Below are 20,692 nucleotides of genomic sequence, written 5' to 3' on the forward strand. Positions count from 1 at the left end.
GGAAATAAATTGCTCCTCCATCCATATATCACATACATACACACACTCACACATGCACACATCCCAAATAAGATTGGATTTGTAATTAAATTTATAAATCTCAAAGTAAAGTTGATAGAACAGCAATGTTATAATAATGTAGAAACCCGAAGTAACCTTATAATGATACATGTTATTGATTCAACCATGAATGAGGCTGTTCTTTGCCATTGATTGACATTTCAGGTCTTGTCAATCAACACTTAGCGATACAATGGAACTACTTGGATTAGGTAACCTCATCTGCCTTGTAAAACTCATGATTGTTTAATCTCATTCCAGTACACAAGTGTAAAGGAGAATGAAAATAATTGTTACTCCAGATCTAATCAGCTTCTAAAAAAAACTAACATAAAAAACAATAAATACTTAAGTTAGCTTTTATACATTAATTATATGTACATAAAGTAATGCTTGGTACAGGAGGGTCTTTACATAAGGTGACTCTGACAGGAAATGATAAAGTTGTAGTGGTGTGGGGAGTGGACGGGTGGGTGGAGGTGTTGATCAGCCTTGCTGTATTTTTGAGTCTGCTGGCCCTAGCATGTATGCTACTGTATACAGCCACCTCCCTGGGACTGTAACAAACAGTCCATGAATGAGGAGGAGTGGGGGGGGGGGGGGCGGGGGTTGGAATCCTTCATATCCTTCACGATATTGCTGGCCTTTTTCCAGTACCTTATTGTATGTATGTATATATATATATATATATATATATATCTTCAATGGCGGGTAGGCAGTTTTGACTACTGATTGTAAAGCCTTCCTTGTGTAGGATGTGTCCTGGGACCATGAGAGGTTGTGTGAGATGTGCACTCCCAGGCGTTTGAAACTCAGTTTCCAATGCTGTGCTGCTGATGTAAAGAGGGATGTGAATGGTGCTAGTTCTTTGCACATTGGATGTTTGTCCATTTGTTGTCTGTGGTTTTCCTTTGATTATATTGTGAATGCCTACAAGAAAATGAATCTCAGAGTTGCATTTGGTGACGTATATGTACTCTGATAATAAACTTGCATTGAACTTTAAAGTCAATAACCATCTGTTTTGTCTTGTTGACATCGATAAAGAAATCATTTCAGAATCAGTTTTAATATCACTAGCAGCAGTAGATTGTAATACCTAGTAATAGAAACTATAAATTACAGTAAGTGTGTATAAAAATGAAAATTAAATTAAATAAGTAGTGAAAAGCAGAAATAATAGTGAGGCAAAGTTCATGGGTTCATTGTCCATTCAGAAATCTGAAGCTGGAGGGGAAGAAGCTGTTTTTGAAATGTTGAGTGTGTCTCTTCAGGCTTCTGTACCATCTCCTCGATGGCAGCAATGAGAAGAGGGCATGTCCTGGTTGATGGGGGTCCTTAATGATAGATACCATTTCTTCTTGAGGAATTGCCTTTTGAAGGTGTCCTGGATGCTGGGGAGGCTAGTACCTCTGATGGAGCTCACTGCAGCTTTTTCCAACCCTGTGCAGTGGCTCCTCCATATCAGATGTTGATACAACCAGTTAGAAGGCTCCCCACTGTACATCTGTAGAAATTTGAGAGTGTCCTTGGTGACATACCAATTCTTCTCAAACTCTTAATGAAATATAGCTGCTGTTATGCCTTCTTTATAATTGCATCAATATGTTGGGCCCAGGATAAATACTCAAATATAGACATCCAGGAAACTGTTCACCTTTTCCACTTTTGATTCCTCAAGGAGGTCTGGTGTGTGTTCCCTCAACTTCCCCTTCCTGAAGTCCACAATCAATTTCTTGGTTCTACTAACACTGAGTGCGAGGTTGCTGCTGCGACACCACTGAACCAGCTGATCTATCTCTGTCCTGTACGCCTTCTCATTACTGTCTGAAATTCTGCGAACAATAGTTGTGCGTCAGCAAATTTTATATATGTCATTTGAGCTATGCCTAGCCATACAGACATGGGTGTAGGGAGAGTAGAGTAGCGGACTAAGCACACATCTTTGAGATGCGTCAGTGTTGATTATCAGCAAGTAAGATATATTATTTCTGATCGACACAGACTGTGGTCTCTCAGTGATGATGTCAAGGATTCCATTGCTGAAGGATGTACAGAGGCTCAGGTTTTGGAACTTCTTGATTAACCATATAACAATTACAGCACGGAAACAGGCCATCTCGACCCTTCTAGTCCGTGCCGAACTCTTACTCTCACATAGTCCCACCGACCTGCACTCAGCCCATAACCCTCCATTCCTTTCCTGTCCATATATCTATCCAATCTAACTTTAAACGACAACATCGAACCTGCAAAGGTTAGAACTGAGGATATTACTGTATTGAATGCTGAGCTGTAATTAGTAAACAGCAAACTGACATAGATATTACAATTGTCCAGGTGATTCAAGGCCCAGTTAGTGGTTAGTGAGAATGCATCTGTTGTAGTTGTATTGCGGCGAAAGGCACATTGCAGCGGGTCCAGGTTCTTGCTGAGGCAGGAGTTGATTCTCGCCATGACCAACCTCCCAAAGCACTTCATCACAGTAGATGTGTGTGCCACTGAGCAACAGGAGCTGAGAGGTAATGTTGCAGCTATGGTCAGACCCTGGTCAGACCCCAATTGGAGTACTGTGCTCAGTTCTGGTCGCCTCACCACAGGAAGGATGTGGAAGCCATAGAAAGGGTGCAGAGGAGATTTACAAAGATGTTGCCTGGATTGGGGAGCATGCCTTATGAGAATAGGTTGAATGAACTTGGCCTTTTCTCCTTGGAGCGACGGAGAATGAGAGGTGACCTGATAAAGAGGTGTGTAAGATGATGACAGGCATTGATCGTGTGGATAGTCAGAGGTTTTTTTTTCCCAGGGCTGAAATGGTTGCCACAAGAGGACACAGGTTTGAGGTGCTGGGGAGTAGATACAGAGGAGATGTCAGGGTAAGTTTTTTACTCAGAGTGGTGAATGTGTGGAACGGGCTGCCAGCAATGGTGGTGGAGGCAGATACGATAGGGTCTTCTAAGAGACTTTTAGATAGGTACATGGAGCTTAGTAAAATAGAGGGCTATAGGTAAGCCTAGTAATTTCTAAGGTAGGGACATGTTCCACACAACTCTGTAGGCCGTAGGGCCTGCATTGTGCTATAGGTTTTCTATGTTTCTATGTAACTTTTTTTTAAATTCTTTCATACTTCTCTTCTAATATTTGTATATCTGTAACCTGTAATGCTACTGCGACACTGTAAGTTCCTTTGGGATCAATGAAGTGTCTATGTTTCTATAATAGTTGAGGCAACTTGCCCTGCTCATGGACATGGGTAAGATTATAAAGCTATTTTAATGGTCAATCAACAATTCCAATTGACGTTAGAGATGGAATCGTACACTTATCAGCTCTGACGGGGTTTGCAGGCCATTACTTCCGACAAGGTAAAACCTAATATCATGAATGGCTGTGATACTTCACTCCCAGTTGAGCTCAATGCCTTTCATACATGTTTGAAAGGGAAAATCAAACTACCTGTATGAAATCCTGTAGCATCTGGTATCCCTGTGATCACTGTCTCAGAGGCTGGCATCAGAACATCTTTCAAGAGGGTGAACCCTCAAGTCTTCAGTGCTCTAATTGAAAACCAAATGGTGGGAGTGTTTAAGGATATCTTCAATCTCTCACCACTTCAAAGGTTATTTGCCTGGCACCAGGGCTTGAGTTCTTCCACCTCCTCTTTGTAGGTAGCTTCATTGTTGGTGATGAGCTGCACCACAGTGGTGTCATTGGTGAACTTGACAATGTGATTACTCAGGTGGTTGTCTGTGCAGTTGTGTGTGAGCAGAGTGTACAGCAGTGGGCTCAGCACACAACCCTGGGAGACACACGTGTTGAGGATCATGGGGAGGGAGGACCAACTGTTCACCTTGACTGTCTGAGACCTATTGGCTAGGAAGTCCAACACCCAGTGCACAATTTTGTACTTAGACCAAGGAGTAGAAACTTGTTTACGAAGGTCTGTGGGACAAAAGTGCTAAATGCTGAACTGAAATCCAGAAACAGATTTCTTACATAAGTGTCAGATCACAGTAATGTTCTTGATGTACAAGAGGAGAGAAAGGGAATAGAGTATTAGACATAATCATATTGAATGACAGAGAAGGCTGCTTCTGATCCTATCTTTCTACGCTTCTTTGAGAAGTCTTAGCCAAACTTTCCTCAAATTCATACATATCAAGTGTCATAATAATACCTCTGATTTTGTGAAATTGCAGAGGCATGAATTTTCTGCTATTTGAGACAAGTACTTATTCTACTTGAATCCAAGTTCAAATTTTGAAATCATACCTGCATAATCTGAATCATCAGAGATGGGTTTTGCAGCGAATATTTTGGTTTGAAGGGCTTCTTCATCATTTGAAGGTGGGGGTTCATAATCATTGTCACTGTTGTGGCCCTCACCATCTTCAGTTGGGGATTCGTAATCTCCACCATCAGCATCATCATCAGAGCCCAGATCTTGATCTGGGTCCTCGTAGTCATCCTCATCCTCTGTCTAAAGCACATCACTTAGGTTTAACATCAAAAGACTATAGAAAGATCAATAAAAATATCTCAGCTGCTATTTTCAGTTGAGCCTTATTGTGAAGATCACTTACAAATTCATCAGAATCCCATCCAAGGTCATCATTTTGTCTATAATCTGTAAAACAGAATAAAACAAATAAAAGTAGGACATGAAATGTCAGTTGAAACAAGGCAGCAGGCCAAGGATGGCTTTTCCAATGCTATATCTGTGCACTGCTTTCAACAAAGTAAAACATTCCAAGGAGCTCCACAGGAGTAAAACTGTGCAGAGCAGGAATAATCAGGAAGGCAACTAAAGCTAGAAAACTCTAAGCTAAGACATGGAAACTATTAGATTCCTTAAATCAAGACCTGTATACAATTGCAGAGATCTGAGTAGACCAGCTTTTCAGTATAATTTCAAACAAGAGATTTTCTTATGAAAGGAGACAGCGGCTGGTTTGTGTTTGTTGGTATCTGGTTGTGCAGTGGTGTAGGCAACCTGTAACAGGATCATACTGAGCTTTGTACTTCTGCATCTCTGCACTGCTGAGCAATATTGTTGATGTAGCTAACTCATGCCCTGCCCTGCCACTGGACACCCCATGGAACCAGATGTACATTGCATTTTTACATTCAGCTTTACTCCAACCAGTAAAAAGATAAATTCATAGAGTCATAAGAAAGGTTGTGCACAGAAACAGGCCCTTTGGCCCATCTAGCCCATGCCCATCCATTTAAACTGCCAACGCCCAATGGGGAGAAGACAGCAGAATGGGGCTGAGAGGAATAATGGATCAGCCATGATGGACTGGCAGAGAAGACTCAATGGGTCAAATGGCCTAATTGTGCTCCTACGTCTTATAGATTAATGGTCTTATGTTTTCTATATTTCACATTACATTTATGATTTGTGTTTTAATGAATTAATATGCATTAATTTATGATTTATTATATTATTAACTAAATGTATTAAGTTAAATTACTTCTAATACATTTTATCAATATTAAATTCAGAGCTACGTGTACAGCGAGACAGGGATAAGCTGTCAAAGGTTCCCAGGGAAGTAATGAAGGGACAGGGCAATGGGATATGATACTCACAGGTTTGGCTCCACTCTATTTTATAGCCCTCTACTACATCAGTGTCTTGAGATCACTGAATGAGAGAAGATGGCTGGTCCAACTAGGCCTGTTTCATCCCACTAAGTGGAAGCCCTCCCAATTGCTTCAGATGCACATTAAAGATATTAAAGCGTTGCTGAAAGCAGAGGAAGTGATTTTTGCCCCAGTATCCTCCAATTAACCAAATGTCAAACAAGACAATCAAATTAGGTAATCCTACCCATATCTCGGGTAATGATGAGCTTGAGTACAGAGAGGAAATTAAGAACCTGGTGGCATGGTGCGAAGACGATAACCTATCCCTCAACGTCAGCAAGACGAGGAATTGGTTGTTGACTTCAGAAGGAGTAGCGGACCGCACAACCCAATTTACATCAGTGGTGTGAAAGTGGAACAGGTCAAAAGCTTTAAGTTCCTCGGGGTCAATATCACAAATGACCTGACTTGGTCCAACCAAGCAAAGTCCACTGCCAAGAAGGCCCACTAGCGCCTTTACTTCCTGAGAAAACTGAAGAAATTTGGCTTATCCCCTAAAACCCTCACTAATTTTTATAGATGCACTGTAGAAAGCATTCTTCTAGGGTGCATCACAACCTGGTATGGAAGTTATCCTGTCCAAGACCTGAAGAAGCTGCAGAAGATCGTGAACACGGTGCAGCACATCACACAAACCAATCTTCTGTCCTTGGACTCACTTTACGCTGCACGCTGTCGGAGCAGCGCCGCCAGGATAATCAAGGATACGACCCACCCAGCCAACAGACTTTTTGTCCCTCTTCCCTCCGGGACAAGGCTCAGGACCTTGAAGACTCATACGGCCAGATTTGGGAACAGCCTCTTTCCAACTGTGATAAGACTGCTGAACGGATCCTGACCTGGATCTGGGCCATACCCTCCAAATATCCGGACCTGCCTCTCAGTTTTTCTGCACTTCCTTACTTTCCCTTTTCTATTTTCTATTTATGATTTATAATTTAAATTTTTAATATTTACTATTGATTTCTAATCCAGGAAGCGGGAAGCACAGAATCAAATATCGCTGTGATGATCGTACGTTCTAGTATCAATTGTTTGGCGACAATAAAGTACAAAGTATATACTCTTATGAGTCTTAAAATGTTGTTTGTGAAATTTTGCTGTGTATGAATTGGCACCTACTGTATATTGCCCACTAGAACAATTACTGTAATTGAGAAATGTTTTGTTAGATGAATGTGTTAAGGCTACATAGAGAAATAAAGATGGGACAAGAAAGGCCTGTCATTTTAGAATATCAATGAGAACTTTATTTAAAAATAGACTAACATCATTGGCCTTAATACTTTCTGCTCTTGCATCATTATACCTTGAAGTGGTGGCAAACACTTCTGGGATATCTTGATGTCATTAAACGTGCTATAAAAAGAATACAGTAATTCTTCTTTGTCCTAAATGTACTCCAAATTCCATTGAAGTAGTTAGTAAAATTGACTTTTTCCTAAGAGGATTTTATTCATTGACAACAATCTGTTTTCAGATAATAATGTTTTTGGATGACTCAGAGTCGGACTGTGGTCGGCATGGCAGGGAGAGTTTTTCTTCCTTCTCCCGTCTGCGTGAGATGTTGGACATTTGAGAGACTTTGAACTTTTTACTGTGCTCATGGACTTCTTCATCAAGTTATGGTATTGTTGCACTGTTGTAACTATATGTTATAATTATGTGGTTTTGTTAGTTTTTTCAGTCTTGGTCTGTCCTGTGTTTTGTGATATCACACCGGAGGAAATATTGTATCATTTCTTAATGCATGCATTATTAAATGACAATGAAAGAGGACTACGTGCCTTCATAATCAAATGTCAGCAGTTAATTGAAGAACTAATCAGGAAAACTTTCAATGTTTCTCTTCTGATAGTTTATGGCCAGGATATTGTCATAGATTACTTCAATTTGATGACTCTCACTGCCCCAGCAAAATAAATCAAAATTGCATTTGGTTAAAGAGTAGTAAGAACAAGAACACAAATTCAGTGATTTAATGAGCACCATGATCTTTCCAATGATTTTATCTCTTTTCAGGTTTTGCCTTTTCTAAACTCCCTTCTTGAACTTCACTGTCCACTAAATTAATTTTCATTTTACACTAGTTCCACAACAAATTGAACAGACCCGTTTATAAAAAAACAATATCAGTGAAGACGAGGAAATCTGCAGATGCTGGAAATTCAAGCAACACACACAAAAAATGCTGGTGAACGCAGCAGGCAAGGCAGCATCTATAGGAGGAGGTACAGTCAATGTTTCAGGCTGAGACCCTTCGTCAGGACTAACTGAAAGAAGAGATGGTAAAAGATTTGGGGGGGGGGGGGGAGATCCGAAATGATAGGAGAAGACGGAGGGGAGCGATACAGCTAGGGGCTGGAAAGTTGATTGGCAAAAGGGATACGAGGCTGGAGAAGGGAGAGGATCATGGGATGGGAGGCCTAGGGAGAAAGAAAGGGGGAGGGTGGGAAGCCCAGAGGATGGGCAAGGAGTTATAGTGAGGGGGACAGAGGGAGAGAAAAGGGGGGGGGGAAGGGAAAAGAAAAAGAAATAATAATAATAATAATCAGGTCTCCAACCTGATGGCATGAACATTGACTTCTCTAACTTCCGTTAATGCCCCACCTCCGCTTTGTACCCCATCCCTTATTTATTTATTTTTCTCTTCCCTTTTTTCTCTTTTTTTTCCTCCCTCTGTCCCTCTCACTATAACTCCTTGCCCATCCTCTGGGATTCCCCCCCCACTCTCTTTCTCCCTAGGCCTCCTGTCCCATGATCCTCTCCCCTCTCTCCAGCCTTGTATCCTTTTTGTCAATCAACTTTCCAGTTCTTAGCTTCATCCCTCCCCCTCCTGTCATCTCCTATCATTTCATATCTCCCCCTCCTCCTCCTACTTTCAAATCTCTTACTATCTCTTCTTTCAGTTAGTCCTGACGAAGGGTCCCGGCCCGAAATGTTGACTGTACCTCTTTCTATAGATGCTGTCTGGACTGCTGCGTTCACCAGCAATTTTTGTGTGTGTTGCCTGCAATATCAGTGAAGACTGGTTTCCGATAAGTAGCATCATTGCCCTCTTCCAGGAAGGGTTCTCTTCCAGAAAGGGTTCAGGGGAGATAGTAAAGAATTATGCCAGGAATGAAAAGGGTGGTAATGAATTAACTGTTTGACTAAGTTAAAATTATTTTCTGTAAATATAGAAGGCTTTGAGAAGATTTAATCAAGATAGTTAAAACACTGATGAAAACCCTAGATAAGGTGAACATAAAGACCTATTTATACTGGCAGAGAAGTCTAGGAGTAGCAAATATAGATTTGAGCTAATAAATATGAAGTTGAGAACAGGCTTTCTCTAGTGAAGAGTAGTGGAATGTCTAGATTAGGAACTTACTGATCTGTAGTTTGTCAGTCCCACACATTTCATACCTTATCTATCCCCAAGTCAGAAGCAATAGTTGGTGATTATCATCTAGTCAGTCTTATCACTGTGGACTTTACTGCATGGAAATTGGTTGTTGCTTTTGCCTGCATTACCTTTAACTACTACCTAGAAAATGGGCTCAAATTGCACCTGTGTTTTTGCATTTTGATCTTGTTTTGTAGTGTTTGCAACAAAATTTGATTAGGCACTTCCTGTCACAATTCACACTGATGTGGTTTCATTTAGTTATATTTTGCAAAGGTGGTTGATGTCATCAGAATGTGCAACGAATTTTAACTACTTCATGATGGAAGTTGGTTAAAAATGTGACTTAAAAGCTTTCATAAATAACACATATCACTTTGAAAGTTGTGAACAATCCATGAATGTAGTTCTTATGTGCTAACAATTATTGCCTATAGGTCTCTGTAAAGATAATGGCTTCTATGATCTCCCATGACTCATAGATTCTTTGATCTGTGGATCTAAAATTGTCATTGATCTGGGTAACTTTGGGACATCCACAGCTACTGGGTAATATCAGTTTCCCTCCTGAAAGGCTCATGCACCAATGTTCCAGCCACTGACTCTCCTTTCCTACCAAAACAGCCACAATGGAAGCTCCAATGGAAATACCTCTTTTAAAGTATTTGTTTGTGTGGATATAGCATGGCCTTTGAAAATATTCCTTTACAATGTAAAGCATACAAGGCTGAAAGAAGGCAAATGCAGGCTGCACTACTAGCTTTGGGGGTTGACAGTTTTCATTTACACTTTACTAAGTTATAGAAGTGACTTTAATTCACAATATTGTCTTTTATTATTTAAAATATATCGGGCTTTTTGGGCTAATTTAGTTTTCACTTGAAGAACTAGTAGGGGGTTTATTTCCCAACTCTTTACACCTCACTCCAGTCCAGTTGGTGGCGGTAATGCACCTTTAAGTTGGACTGCCAATCGCCATCAAAAATCAGACGAAGAAGACCTGGCATGGCCATTACCTGTCAAGAAAGTGGCTGCTGTCCATGGAACATGTAGATGAGTCTTTAATGAGAGCAAACCACTTTCTTCTGTGATTTTTAATTTGCATGTCAAACCCATTTTGTGCACCAGAAAGGTCTAACATACGATCAGAATCAGAACCAAGTGGATAGCGTTTTGCTCGTGTTAAGAATGTGAAAAGTCCATGTACATTTTAATTATAATTAAATATTAAATTCAGAAAAGCACATCTTCATAGACGAAAATAGAAATGAACTACTTTTATTTTATAATGTCTTACCTGAAGAATCCTGGATTACGGGATTCTGATTCCTAAACATAAAATAAAAGGTTTAAATGATGATTAACTTTAGAAATAAAGACTCTGTTACTGGAGCACGAGGAGGAAGAGTCAAATTTGCTGGATGGTTGATTATTTATTAATCATCTCATAATAACATCCTGCCTAACTTCACCACACCCATGATACATCATCATCCTTTGTACGCTCTCTCATGAAGCACATGCCCTGATGCATTCATTTGCCTGTAATACCCCATTTTGCTGTATATTTTGTTCAATAAATGCACACACCTATGTTATGAATATCCTCTTTTTATGCATCTTCCTGCTGTTTCCTCCCATTATATTCAACTATTATAGACATCTATATCCACCCTTTAGTTGTACACCCTATACACTGTACCTCTACATATACATCCTACTCATGTGCCCACTCATATATCCCATCTGGTATCATGTCTTTTGCACACTCTCTCATCACAAGTCACCTTTATTAAATGCATATATGTCATGCATTGAAGACATCATCATTATTAAGCACATCTCTGACAGCAAATCAAAAGCTATGATTAACAGCAGAGGTCTGAATACTGCTGAGAGATCTGGATGCTGCTTTCAGTTCAGGGAATAAGACAACTCCTAGCTCAGCAATTTACAGCCATTGCTGCAACACCAGAGATATGAAATACAAGTGGCAGGGTATTCAGACCATAACAGACTACAAGTTCATCCTGCGTGATAATGCCAGTGATGCCCTTCTTCCTGATTGCCTTTTATACATAGCTTGATATATGGAATGATGCACCGGTGAGGAAGATTCCTCCTTTCCCAAGAGGAGCGGATATTTTGTCTGGCAGCAGCTGATGTGAGCAAGATCCTAACCAGGGTCAACCCACAGAAACATCTCTCAGGAACAGTCCACTATCCCCACATCATCCTCCAGGTGCCCAAGAGGATGATGGTAACCTGCCTTAAATCCTACCATCTAGTGGTACTGACCCCAACAATAACAAAGTGCTTTGAGAAATCATTGTCATTTTCATACTACATTGGACCCTTTCTAATTTGCTTATCACTCAAAATGGTCCACTGACAATGCCATAGCCTTTGCCCTCCACTCCATCCTGTCTCACCTAAAAACTGGTGCCTCATATGCCAGGTTGATTTTTATAGACTTCAGCTCAGTTTTTAATACAATCACACCTCAGAAACTGGTGGGTAACTGTACAAGTTGGGTCTCTCTCTGCAACTGGATCTTGGACTTCTTGTCAGGAAGGCCACAGTCAGTCAGTATTGGCAGCAACACCTCCAGCTCCATCATGCTGAGTCTGCTGCTGTTCACACTGCTGATGTATGACTGTACTGCCATATCCATCTCAAACTGAATCATCAAGTTCACCGATGAAACAACAGGAGGAGAACTCATCAACAATGACAGCAAGACCTCATACAAAGAGGAGGTAAAGCAGATTGTAGAATGTGTGAGCACAACAGCTTGAGTCTTAATGTGAACAAGACTGAAGAGGTGATTGTGGACTTTGGGAAGGTACAGGCTGACCACTCCTCACTGCACATAAATGGCTTCTCAGTGGAGAGAGTTAGCACAAAGTTTCTGGCAATGCACATAACAGATGATCTGACCTGTTCCCACAACACAACCTCTTTAGTCATGAAAGCATAACAGCATCTCCAGTTTCTTAGGAAATCAAAGTGAACAAGACTCCACCCTCCCACTCTAAACAATGTCTACAGAAGTACCATCTGGTATGGAAATTTCAAAATATCTGACCACAAGACCCGATAAAGGAATGCAAGGACTACTGAGGGGATCATTGGGGTCTCTCTTCCACCCATCCAAGATATTTCTCAGAAGTGTTGCAAAAGCAGGGCCCTTAACATTGTCAACAATCCATCCCACAATCTCTTTAATTCCTTACCATCAGGCAGGAGGTATTGTAGCATTAGGACAAGGACTGTTAGGATTGGAAACAGGTTCTTCCCCCAGACTGTGAGACTACTGAACGCCCTGTCACCACCCAGGTCTCATCACTTATGAAGCTCCAATAGTATTATTCTGTTTACTTCTTAATTTTTGTCATAAATACACCTTATGCTAAATATCATTCTCATAGAATATAATTTATTATTTGTTAATTGATTTGTGGCAATATTACTTTGTGTGTGCATGAGTTATATGTACTGTGTTGTGCACCTTGGCGAGGAGGACCATTATTTCATGTGGCAGAATACATTTGTATGCTTGAATGATGGTAAACTAGAACTTGGTAAGCCTGCGACTGTTACAGCATGCCCTTGATACATTTGCCTGCTATACACGATTCCCGTGATACATTTTAACATACAGTAAATCCTGCCTGTATTTACATCTTGTATTCATAAGACATAGGAGCAGAATTAGGCCATTTGACCCATTAAGTCTGCTGCACCATTCCATCATGGCTGGTTCGTTATGCCCCTCAAACCGTCTCTCATGCCTCCTCTCCATAATCTTTGATGCCCTGACTAATCACAAACCTATCAACCACCACTTTAAATAAATTCAATAACTTAGCCTCCACAGCCATCCATGGTAATGAATTCCACAGATAAATTAGCCTCTAGTTAAAGTAATTCCTCCTCATCTCTGTTCCAAATGGATGTCAACTTATTCTGAGGCTGTGAACCTCCTCCGGACTCTCTCCAGTGAAGCAAGTCTTTTCTTGGAGAAATTTAAAAAATCAGAAAACAGTCTATGCTTTTTATTCCTTCTACCAAAATGCATGATCATACATTTCCCTGCACTATATTCTATCTGGCACTTCTTTATCCATTCTCACAATCTGTCTTCTGCAGACTTCCTGCTTCCTCAATACTACCTATCCCTCCACCTATCTTTTAACTTCTGCAAACTTGGTCACAAAGCCAATTCTGTTATCCAAATTATTGACATGTAACGTAAAAAGAAGTGAGCTAACACAAACCCCTGAGGAACACCATTCGTCACCAGCAGCCAACCAGAAAAGGCTCCCTTTATTCCCACTCTTTGCTTCCTGCCAATCTGCCAATTCTCTATCCGTGCTAGAATCTTAAAACCATAAGCTCTTAACTTGTTAAGCAGCCTCATGTGTGGCATCTCGTCAGAGGCCTACTGCAAATCCAAATCGATAACATCTAATCTGCTTGCTATTTCCTCAAAAAATTCTAACAGATTTGTCTGCCAAGATGTTCTCTTAAGGAAATAATGCTGCCTTTAGTGTATTTTTTTTCATGTACCTCCAAGTACCCTGAAACCTCATCCTTAAAAATAGATTCCAATACCTTCCCAACCACTGAATTCAACTGGCCTACAACTTAAATTCTTCTGCCTCCCTCTCTTCTTAAAGATGGAATGACATTTACAATGTTCCATTCAAAGAGTCATAGAAAGGTCTTAGAAAGCTACAGCAACAAACAAACCCTTCAGTTCATCTGGTCCAAGCTGGACCATTTAAGCTGCAGACTCCCATTGACCTGACAATAGACCTCCATACCCCTCCCATTCATGTACCTATCCAAACCTCTTAAAGGATGAAATTGAAATTACAGCCACCAGCTCATTCCACATTCTTCCCACCCTCTGAGTGAAGAAGTTTCCCCTAAAGTTCCCTTTAAAAATTTCACCTTTCACATTTAACCCATGACCTCTAGTTGTAGTCTCAACCAACTTCAGTGGAATAATCCTGCTTGCATTTACCCTGTCTATACCCCTCATAATTTTGTATACCTCTGTCAAATCTCCCCTTCATCTACTACGTTCTAGGGAATAAAGTTCAATCTTTCCTTGTAGCTCAGGTCCTCCTGACCTGGCAATATTCTTGTAAATTTTCTCTGTCCTCTTTCAATCTTATTTACAACTTCCCTGTAGGTAGTTGACCAAAACTGCACACAAAACTCCAAATTAGGCCTAATACAACTTCAACATAAAATCTCAAGTCCTGTAGTCAATATTTTGTTCTATGAAGGCCAATGTACCAAAAGCTTTCTTTCTTTGCAACCTTTCTTTCTTTCTATGTTGCCACTTGAATTATGGACCTGTCCCTTTGTTCTACTGCACTCCTCAGTGTCCTACCGATCACTGTGTAAGACATAGCCTGGTTGGGTCTCCCAAACTGCAACACCTCACATTTGACTGCATTAAGTTCGATCTGCCATTTTTTCCAGCTGATCCAGATCAGGCTGCAATGGAAACCCAGAATGCTGAGCTGATAGTCTTGCCCCTCCTGCAACAAAGTCTCACTGATGTCTACAATATCAAGCCCCTCCCCCCACACTGTTCAGTGATGGCAAACCTTCCTGCTAGGATATTAGTTTCCCTCCAGTTTAGATGCACACCATCTTTTCTGTACAGGTCTCACTTTCCCTGGAAGAGAGCCCAATGATCCAAAAATCTGAGGCCCTCTGTCCTACACCAACTCCTTAGCCATTATGTTAAACTGCACATGATCTTCCTACTTCTGGCTCCTCTAGCACGTGACAAGGTTAGCAATCCTGAGATGATAATTCTGGAGGTCCTGTTCTTTAACTTGGCATCCAACTCTCTGAACTCACTTTTTTTTTAATGGTTAAGTGGATTACAGGCAACATACATAATGATGAGGCTATATAATAGGTTAGTTATGGAGCTTAGACAAATAGAGAGCTATGGGTAACAGTAGATAATTTCTAAACTAAGTACATGTTCGGCACAGCATAGTGGGCTGAATGGCCTGTAGGTTTTCTATATTTCTATTGGGCATGATACGTAATGGGTATGGTGTCTAATATGCTGATGTAATCAGTCTCTATTGGACATGGAGCATAAATCTTGAAGAGAATGTTACAGGTGGAACATTCAATATTCAATGGACAGGATATCAAATGTGTGACGTGGAAACAGAAGGTGCAAGGTGTAAAGTGGCTGGATAGTCATAGTCATAGTCACTGTCGTACTTTATTGATCCCAGGGGAAATTGGTTTTCGTGACAGTTAAATAAATAGTAATAAAACCATAAATAATTAAATAGTAATATGTAAATTATGCCAGGAAATAAGTCCAGGACCAGCCTATTGGCTCAGTGTGTCAAGGTACATAAAAGACCAAGTGCATAATCTGATACACCATCCCTACTTTTGTCATGATAAATCACCTTTGTACCCTTTCAGAAGCTTAGGTATTTTTCTTAAAGCAATGTATGAACATTCTCTTTGCTATATTAAATTGCACATGTCATATCTCTGCTCATTCCACCAACCATCTTTCTCTGAGTGGCTTGCCTCTTTTCAACTACCTCTTTGTAAGTTTTGACACATCCTGACCCTTTAATGTAAACACAAGAAAATCTGTAGATGGAAAACTTGACCAACACACACAAAATGTTGGAGGAACTCAGCAGGTCAGGCTGCATCCATGAAGGGAAATAAACAGATGACTTTTTGGTTTGAACCTTCAAGACTGGAAAAGGGGGTAGAAGCCAGATTAAGAAGGTTGGGCAAGAGAAAGGAGTATATGCTAGCAGGAGATTGGTGATTCCAGGAGAGGGGGAATGTGAGTGGGCGGGGGAGGGAGCTGGGAGGTGATAGGTGGAAGGGGAAATGAGCTGAAGAAGGAGGAGTCTAGTAGTGGACCAGAGAAGGAAGATGGGAACCAGATGGAGGTGATAGGCAGGTGAGAAGATAATTAGTGAAAGGATGACCAAAGCAGAGGTTAGAGGGGAGAGAAATTACTAAAAATTAGAAAAATGGATGTTCATGCAATTAGGCTGGAGGCATTCCAGATGAAATATGAAATATTGCTCTTCCAAACCGTGGCAGTAAAATAGGGATTGAACAATGTTTAGGGAGCACATGCATGGAGTTCTGGATAGATTGAGGCAGGGAAGAAGGTAGGATGAAGGAACTATGATTGACAAGATGTAGAACATCTTGTGAAGAGGAAGAAGAAAGCTTACATACGTTTCAGAAAGCAAGGATCAGATAGGAATTATAAAGTAGCCAGGAAGGACAGTGGTAGAGGCAGATACAATAGGGTCTTTTAAGAGACTCTTACATAGGTGCATGGAGCTTAGAAAAATAGAGAGCTATGTGGTAGGGATATCCTAGGCAATTTCTAGAGTAGGTTACTTGGTTGGCAAAACATTGTCCCGATTGTAATATCTGCCACTGGTATCTTCCCAAAGTCACTACACGATAGCATTGAACAATTAGACCCACAAAGCAATATTTATGTAAAATTTCAGAAAGCCACTAGAATAGTCCAAAAGTTCCTAGCAGTTGAGAAATGAGTGTGCTTGGCCATGCCTGTACCTCAGGTTTTATCAGCTTGAGCTGAGAAAAATATTAAAAAATAACAATAATATTAAACGTTTATAATAAAAATACAACACTATTAATAAACTTATTTCTCAAACATTTTTCATCCAGAAAATCTTGTTCAAAGTGCTTTACAAGGGCATAAAGCGCAAACATGAAATTAAAAGATAAAAAATGTCAATTGAAAACAAAGTTTAATAAATAGGTTTTGAATTGACATTTAAAAATGTATGCATCATTTATAGTTCTGGGTATTGAATCGGGTTTAGTAGCGTAATTCAGCAAAGCTGGCCTGTGAATTATCTTTTGAGGGAGATTGCTTACATTTACAAAATTGGTTGAAGGGACCCTAGAGCTCAAGCAGAATTAAAAAATGAAACCAATTCTGTGATGTACCCAAACCACTGAGAACTTTAAAAACAAGTAAAGGAATTTTAAGATAAATTCTAAAAGATACAGGAAGCCAATGCAAAGTAGCTAGGACAGGAATGATATGCTCCCTCATTCTGGTTTCAGCTAGAAGTCTAACAGTTCCATTCTGAATGAGTTGAAGTTTGTCAATAGATTTCTTTGGAAAGCTGGTAAATGTCATTCTTTTGTTCAAGAAAGAAAGTAGTGATAACCTTAGGAATTATAGACCAATGAGTCTTACTTCAGTAGTGAGCAAATTATTGAGAAGGTTCTTAGAAACAAGATTTACAAACATTTGGAGAAACATAGTCTTTTTAGGGTTAGTCAGTATGGCTTTGTGAAGAGCAGATTATGTCACATGACCTTGAATGTACTTTGTCACATTCTCAAGGAATTCCATCATGAAGGTAAAGCAATGGATGTGATGTAATTGGATTTCAGTAAAGCATTTGATAAAGACCCCATGGTAAGCTCATTCACAGTTTCAAGAGGCATGAGATTCAGAGAAACCTGGCTCTACGGATACAGAACTGCCTTGTCTGTAGAAGGCAGAGGTGGTGTATATACTGACAGGAAGTTGGTGACCAGTGGCATTCTGCAGGAATGAGTTCGGCACCCCTTGTTCTTTGTGACTTTTATAAATGACTTGGATGAAGAAATGGATGGGTGGATTAGTAAGTCTGTCGATGTCTCGAAGGCTTGTGGAGCTGGGCATAGCATAAAAGGTTGTTGTAGGGTACAATGGGATACTGATACGATACAGAGCTGGGCTGAGAAGTAGCAGATGGAGTTCATTTTGAAGTGTGAAGTGGTTCACTTTGGAAGGTCAAATCTGAAAGCAGAATATGGGACTAATAACATGAGTCTTGGCAGCATGGAGGGAAGGGAGATCTTGGGGTTCACATCCATAGATCCTTCAAAGTTGCTGTGCAAATTGATAGGGTGGTTAAGAAGGGGTATGTGTATTGGGCTTCAGTAGCTGAGGGATTGAGTTCAAGAGTTGTAAGGTAATTTTGTAGCTCTTTAAGATGCTGGTTAGACCACACTTAGAATATTGTGCACTGTTCTGGTTGCTTCATTATAGGAAGGGTGTGTAAGATATGGAGAGAGGTGTAATGGATATTTACAAGGATATTTCCTGGACTGAAGGGAATATCTTGTGAAGATAGTCTGAGCAAGCTAGGGCTATTCCCTTTGCCACAGACTTTGCTAGAGGAGGAGGAGGAACCATTTATATACATACAAGAATAAAATAATAGAAAAATAGCAGTTCACCACTAATCTCAAGGACCCTTTGACTGATGTCTTAGGGCAAGCAATGGCTCAGTGCAATGTCTCATTATAAAACTTAGCTCTGGTGGAGCAGCTGTTTCACTTTGACTGTTGGGCTGTGTGTAAGAAGTGCAGACTGAACCTACAGTCTTCTGATATGGAGGTGAGTGTGCTTCTACCACAATGTGACTGTTAAAATATATCAAATCTGCTGACTAACATTCAATTCTTTTTGCAAATTCTATTGTGTAAAATAGGTCAGTTCATGTAACCACTTCTGCAGACATGAATAACAACCACAACGGAAACACTTTTCTAAACTAGAAATGGCATGTTTAGGTCAAGCCTGGGAAATATACAACAATTTTGCCAAGACCCTGGCTCCTAAATTGTAATGTGAAGAGGCCCATGGCTATATGGATGATGAAGCAGACCATGTCCAAAGAGCTTCCTAATCTCAGTTCCATGTGTGCTCTGGCAGGTCATGCATCACAGCCAGAGAGGTAGTAAAGCAGTTAGAGAGCAGAGCTAGCGATGGCAGATCAATGGTCAGCAGCACTGAGGGTTGTTGGCAAAGGCTCGGGTAGGTGTGCTTGGATACTAGATCAAACCAGGTTCCCAGTGGGAACTGAGGGGTAGTTTGAACAAGGCATAGAGTGGAAGTCCAGTGGCAGTGGTGCAGGGAGACAGCCAGTCAGCAAAATTGAGATGGCGCATCATAGATGGTGGGGAATGGCAGGTTTGGATACATGATTAACTCAAGATGTGGGATTGTGGATGAAAATAACTAGACATAATTCAGACTAATGTTCACTGGTGAGCACTAATACCACAAGATTGGGCATGGTTGGGATGGTAGGGGGACTGGTGTGCTGAAATATTTCAAAATATATCAATAGTGAGGTGAGTGTGGGAGCAAACACCAAAAGAACATACTTCAGGATGGGCTGGCTTGCAGATTGCTTGGACTCCCAGATGATGGAGCAGCTATAGTTCCTCTCCTTTAACTCATGAATTAACCCATACAAGTGTGATGTCATTTGCTTTAGGATATCAAACACTAGCAGGACATGCACAGTAAAGAGAGATCTCAGGGTGCAAGTCGATAGCTCACTGAAAATGTAGAGACAGCTGGATAAAGTGTTGAAAAAGGCATTTAACATGCTTGCCTCTGTTAATTGAGGCAGAGTTTAAGAATTTGAATGTTATTTTGATATTGTAGAAAACACTGGTTATACCATCAGCAATTGGAGGGCTAGTCGCTTCACCACAGGAAGGATGTGAGCATTAAAAAAAAGTGAAGAAGAGATTCACCAAGATATAACTGGGTAGGCTATGTTTGTCATTCTAGAATATAGAGGGTCACAAGATTAGGATTGTATCGATGAGGGCATAGTCAGTCTTTTTTCCCAGAGCAGGAGAGTCTGGCTTTCTTCCTTTGAACCAAAGATGTTGGACCTTTAAATGAGATGAATAAAGTAATGGCAGCTGGATTAGAGTGATGAGTTGTGATGTGTTGCCCTTAATGATCAGATCCAGGGCATTCTCATTCGTAAGACCAGTGACGTTGTGGGGATGGAACTGGACTCTCTGACTGAAAAGAGGATGCTGTCCAAGTTGCATGCCATCTTGGACAATGTCTCTCATCCACTACATAATGTACTGGTCGGGCACAGGAGTACATTCAGCCAGAGACTCATTCCACTGAGATGCAACACCGAGCGTCATAGGAAGTCATTCCTGCCTGTGGCCATCAAACTTTACACCTCCTCCGTTGGAGGGTCAGACACCCTGGAGCCAATAGACTGGTCCTGGACTTATTTCCTGGCATAATTTACATATTACTATTTAATTATTTATGGTTTTATTACTATTTAATTATTTATGGTGCAACTGTAACGAAAATCAATTTCCCCCGGGATCAATAAAGAATGACTATGACTATGACTAAATAGAGAAAATGGAGGTAAGTTGCAGTATTTTCATTTTGCCTCTGCTCTGAAGGTGTCCTTTAGCTCACTACATGAAAAGCAGAGGAGGTTAAAATCTTTATTACGTTTAAGAAATAATAATGAGGTCAAATTTACATGCTATAAACTATAAGATGAATAAGGGTTGATACAACTGACTTGGTTTAGGATGGAGAGAAAGAGACAGCTTGAGATGGAGAGGTAGTAGAAATTCAGAACATGAAGCAATATGGCATTAGGAATAATCCTTTCAGCCCACAATGTTTATGCAGCTATGCAGCTAAGTTAAACTAATCCCATTAGCTTGCAGACC

The 20,692-nt window shown here is 40.5% G+C and overlaps 1 protein-coding gene across 1 annotated transcript in view; it reads right to left on the reverse strand.

Annotated features, from left to right (window-relative positions):
• lcp2a (lymphocyte cytosolic protein 2a) overlaps positions 1 to 20,692 on the reverse strand; it is a 207,920-nt gene that overhangs the window by 87,664 nt on the left and 99,564 nt on the right. Inside the window, exons 5-7 of the mRNA XM_072263528.1 lie at positions 10,398 to 10,429; positions 4,644 to 4,687; positions 4,333 to 4,540 (exon numbers count right to left, since the gene is read on the reverse strand). Coding sequence (XP_072119629.1) covers positions 4,333 to 4,540; positions 4,644 to 4,687; positions 10,398 to 10,429 — 284 coding nt within the window. The remainder of the gene's footprint in view (positions 1 to 4,332; positions 4,541 to 4,643; positions 4,688 to 10,397; positions 10,430 to 20,692) is intronic.

The sequence above is a fragment of the Mobula birostris genome, chromosome 7, assembly GCF_030028105.1.
Source record: "Mobula birostris isolate sMobBir1 chromosome 7, sMobBir1.hap1, whole genome shotgun sequence".
Lineage (NCBI taxonomy): Eukaryota > Metazoa > Chordata > Chondrichthyes > Myliobatiformes > Myliobatidae > Mobula > Mobula birostris.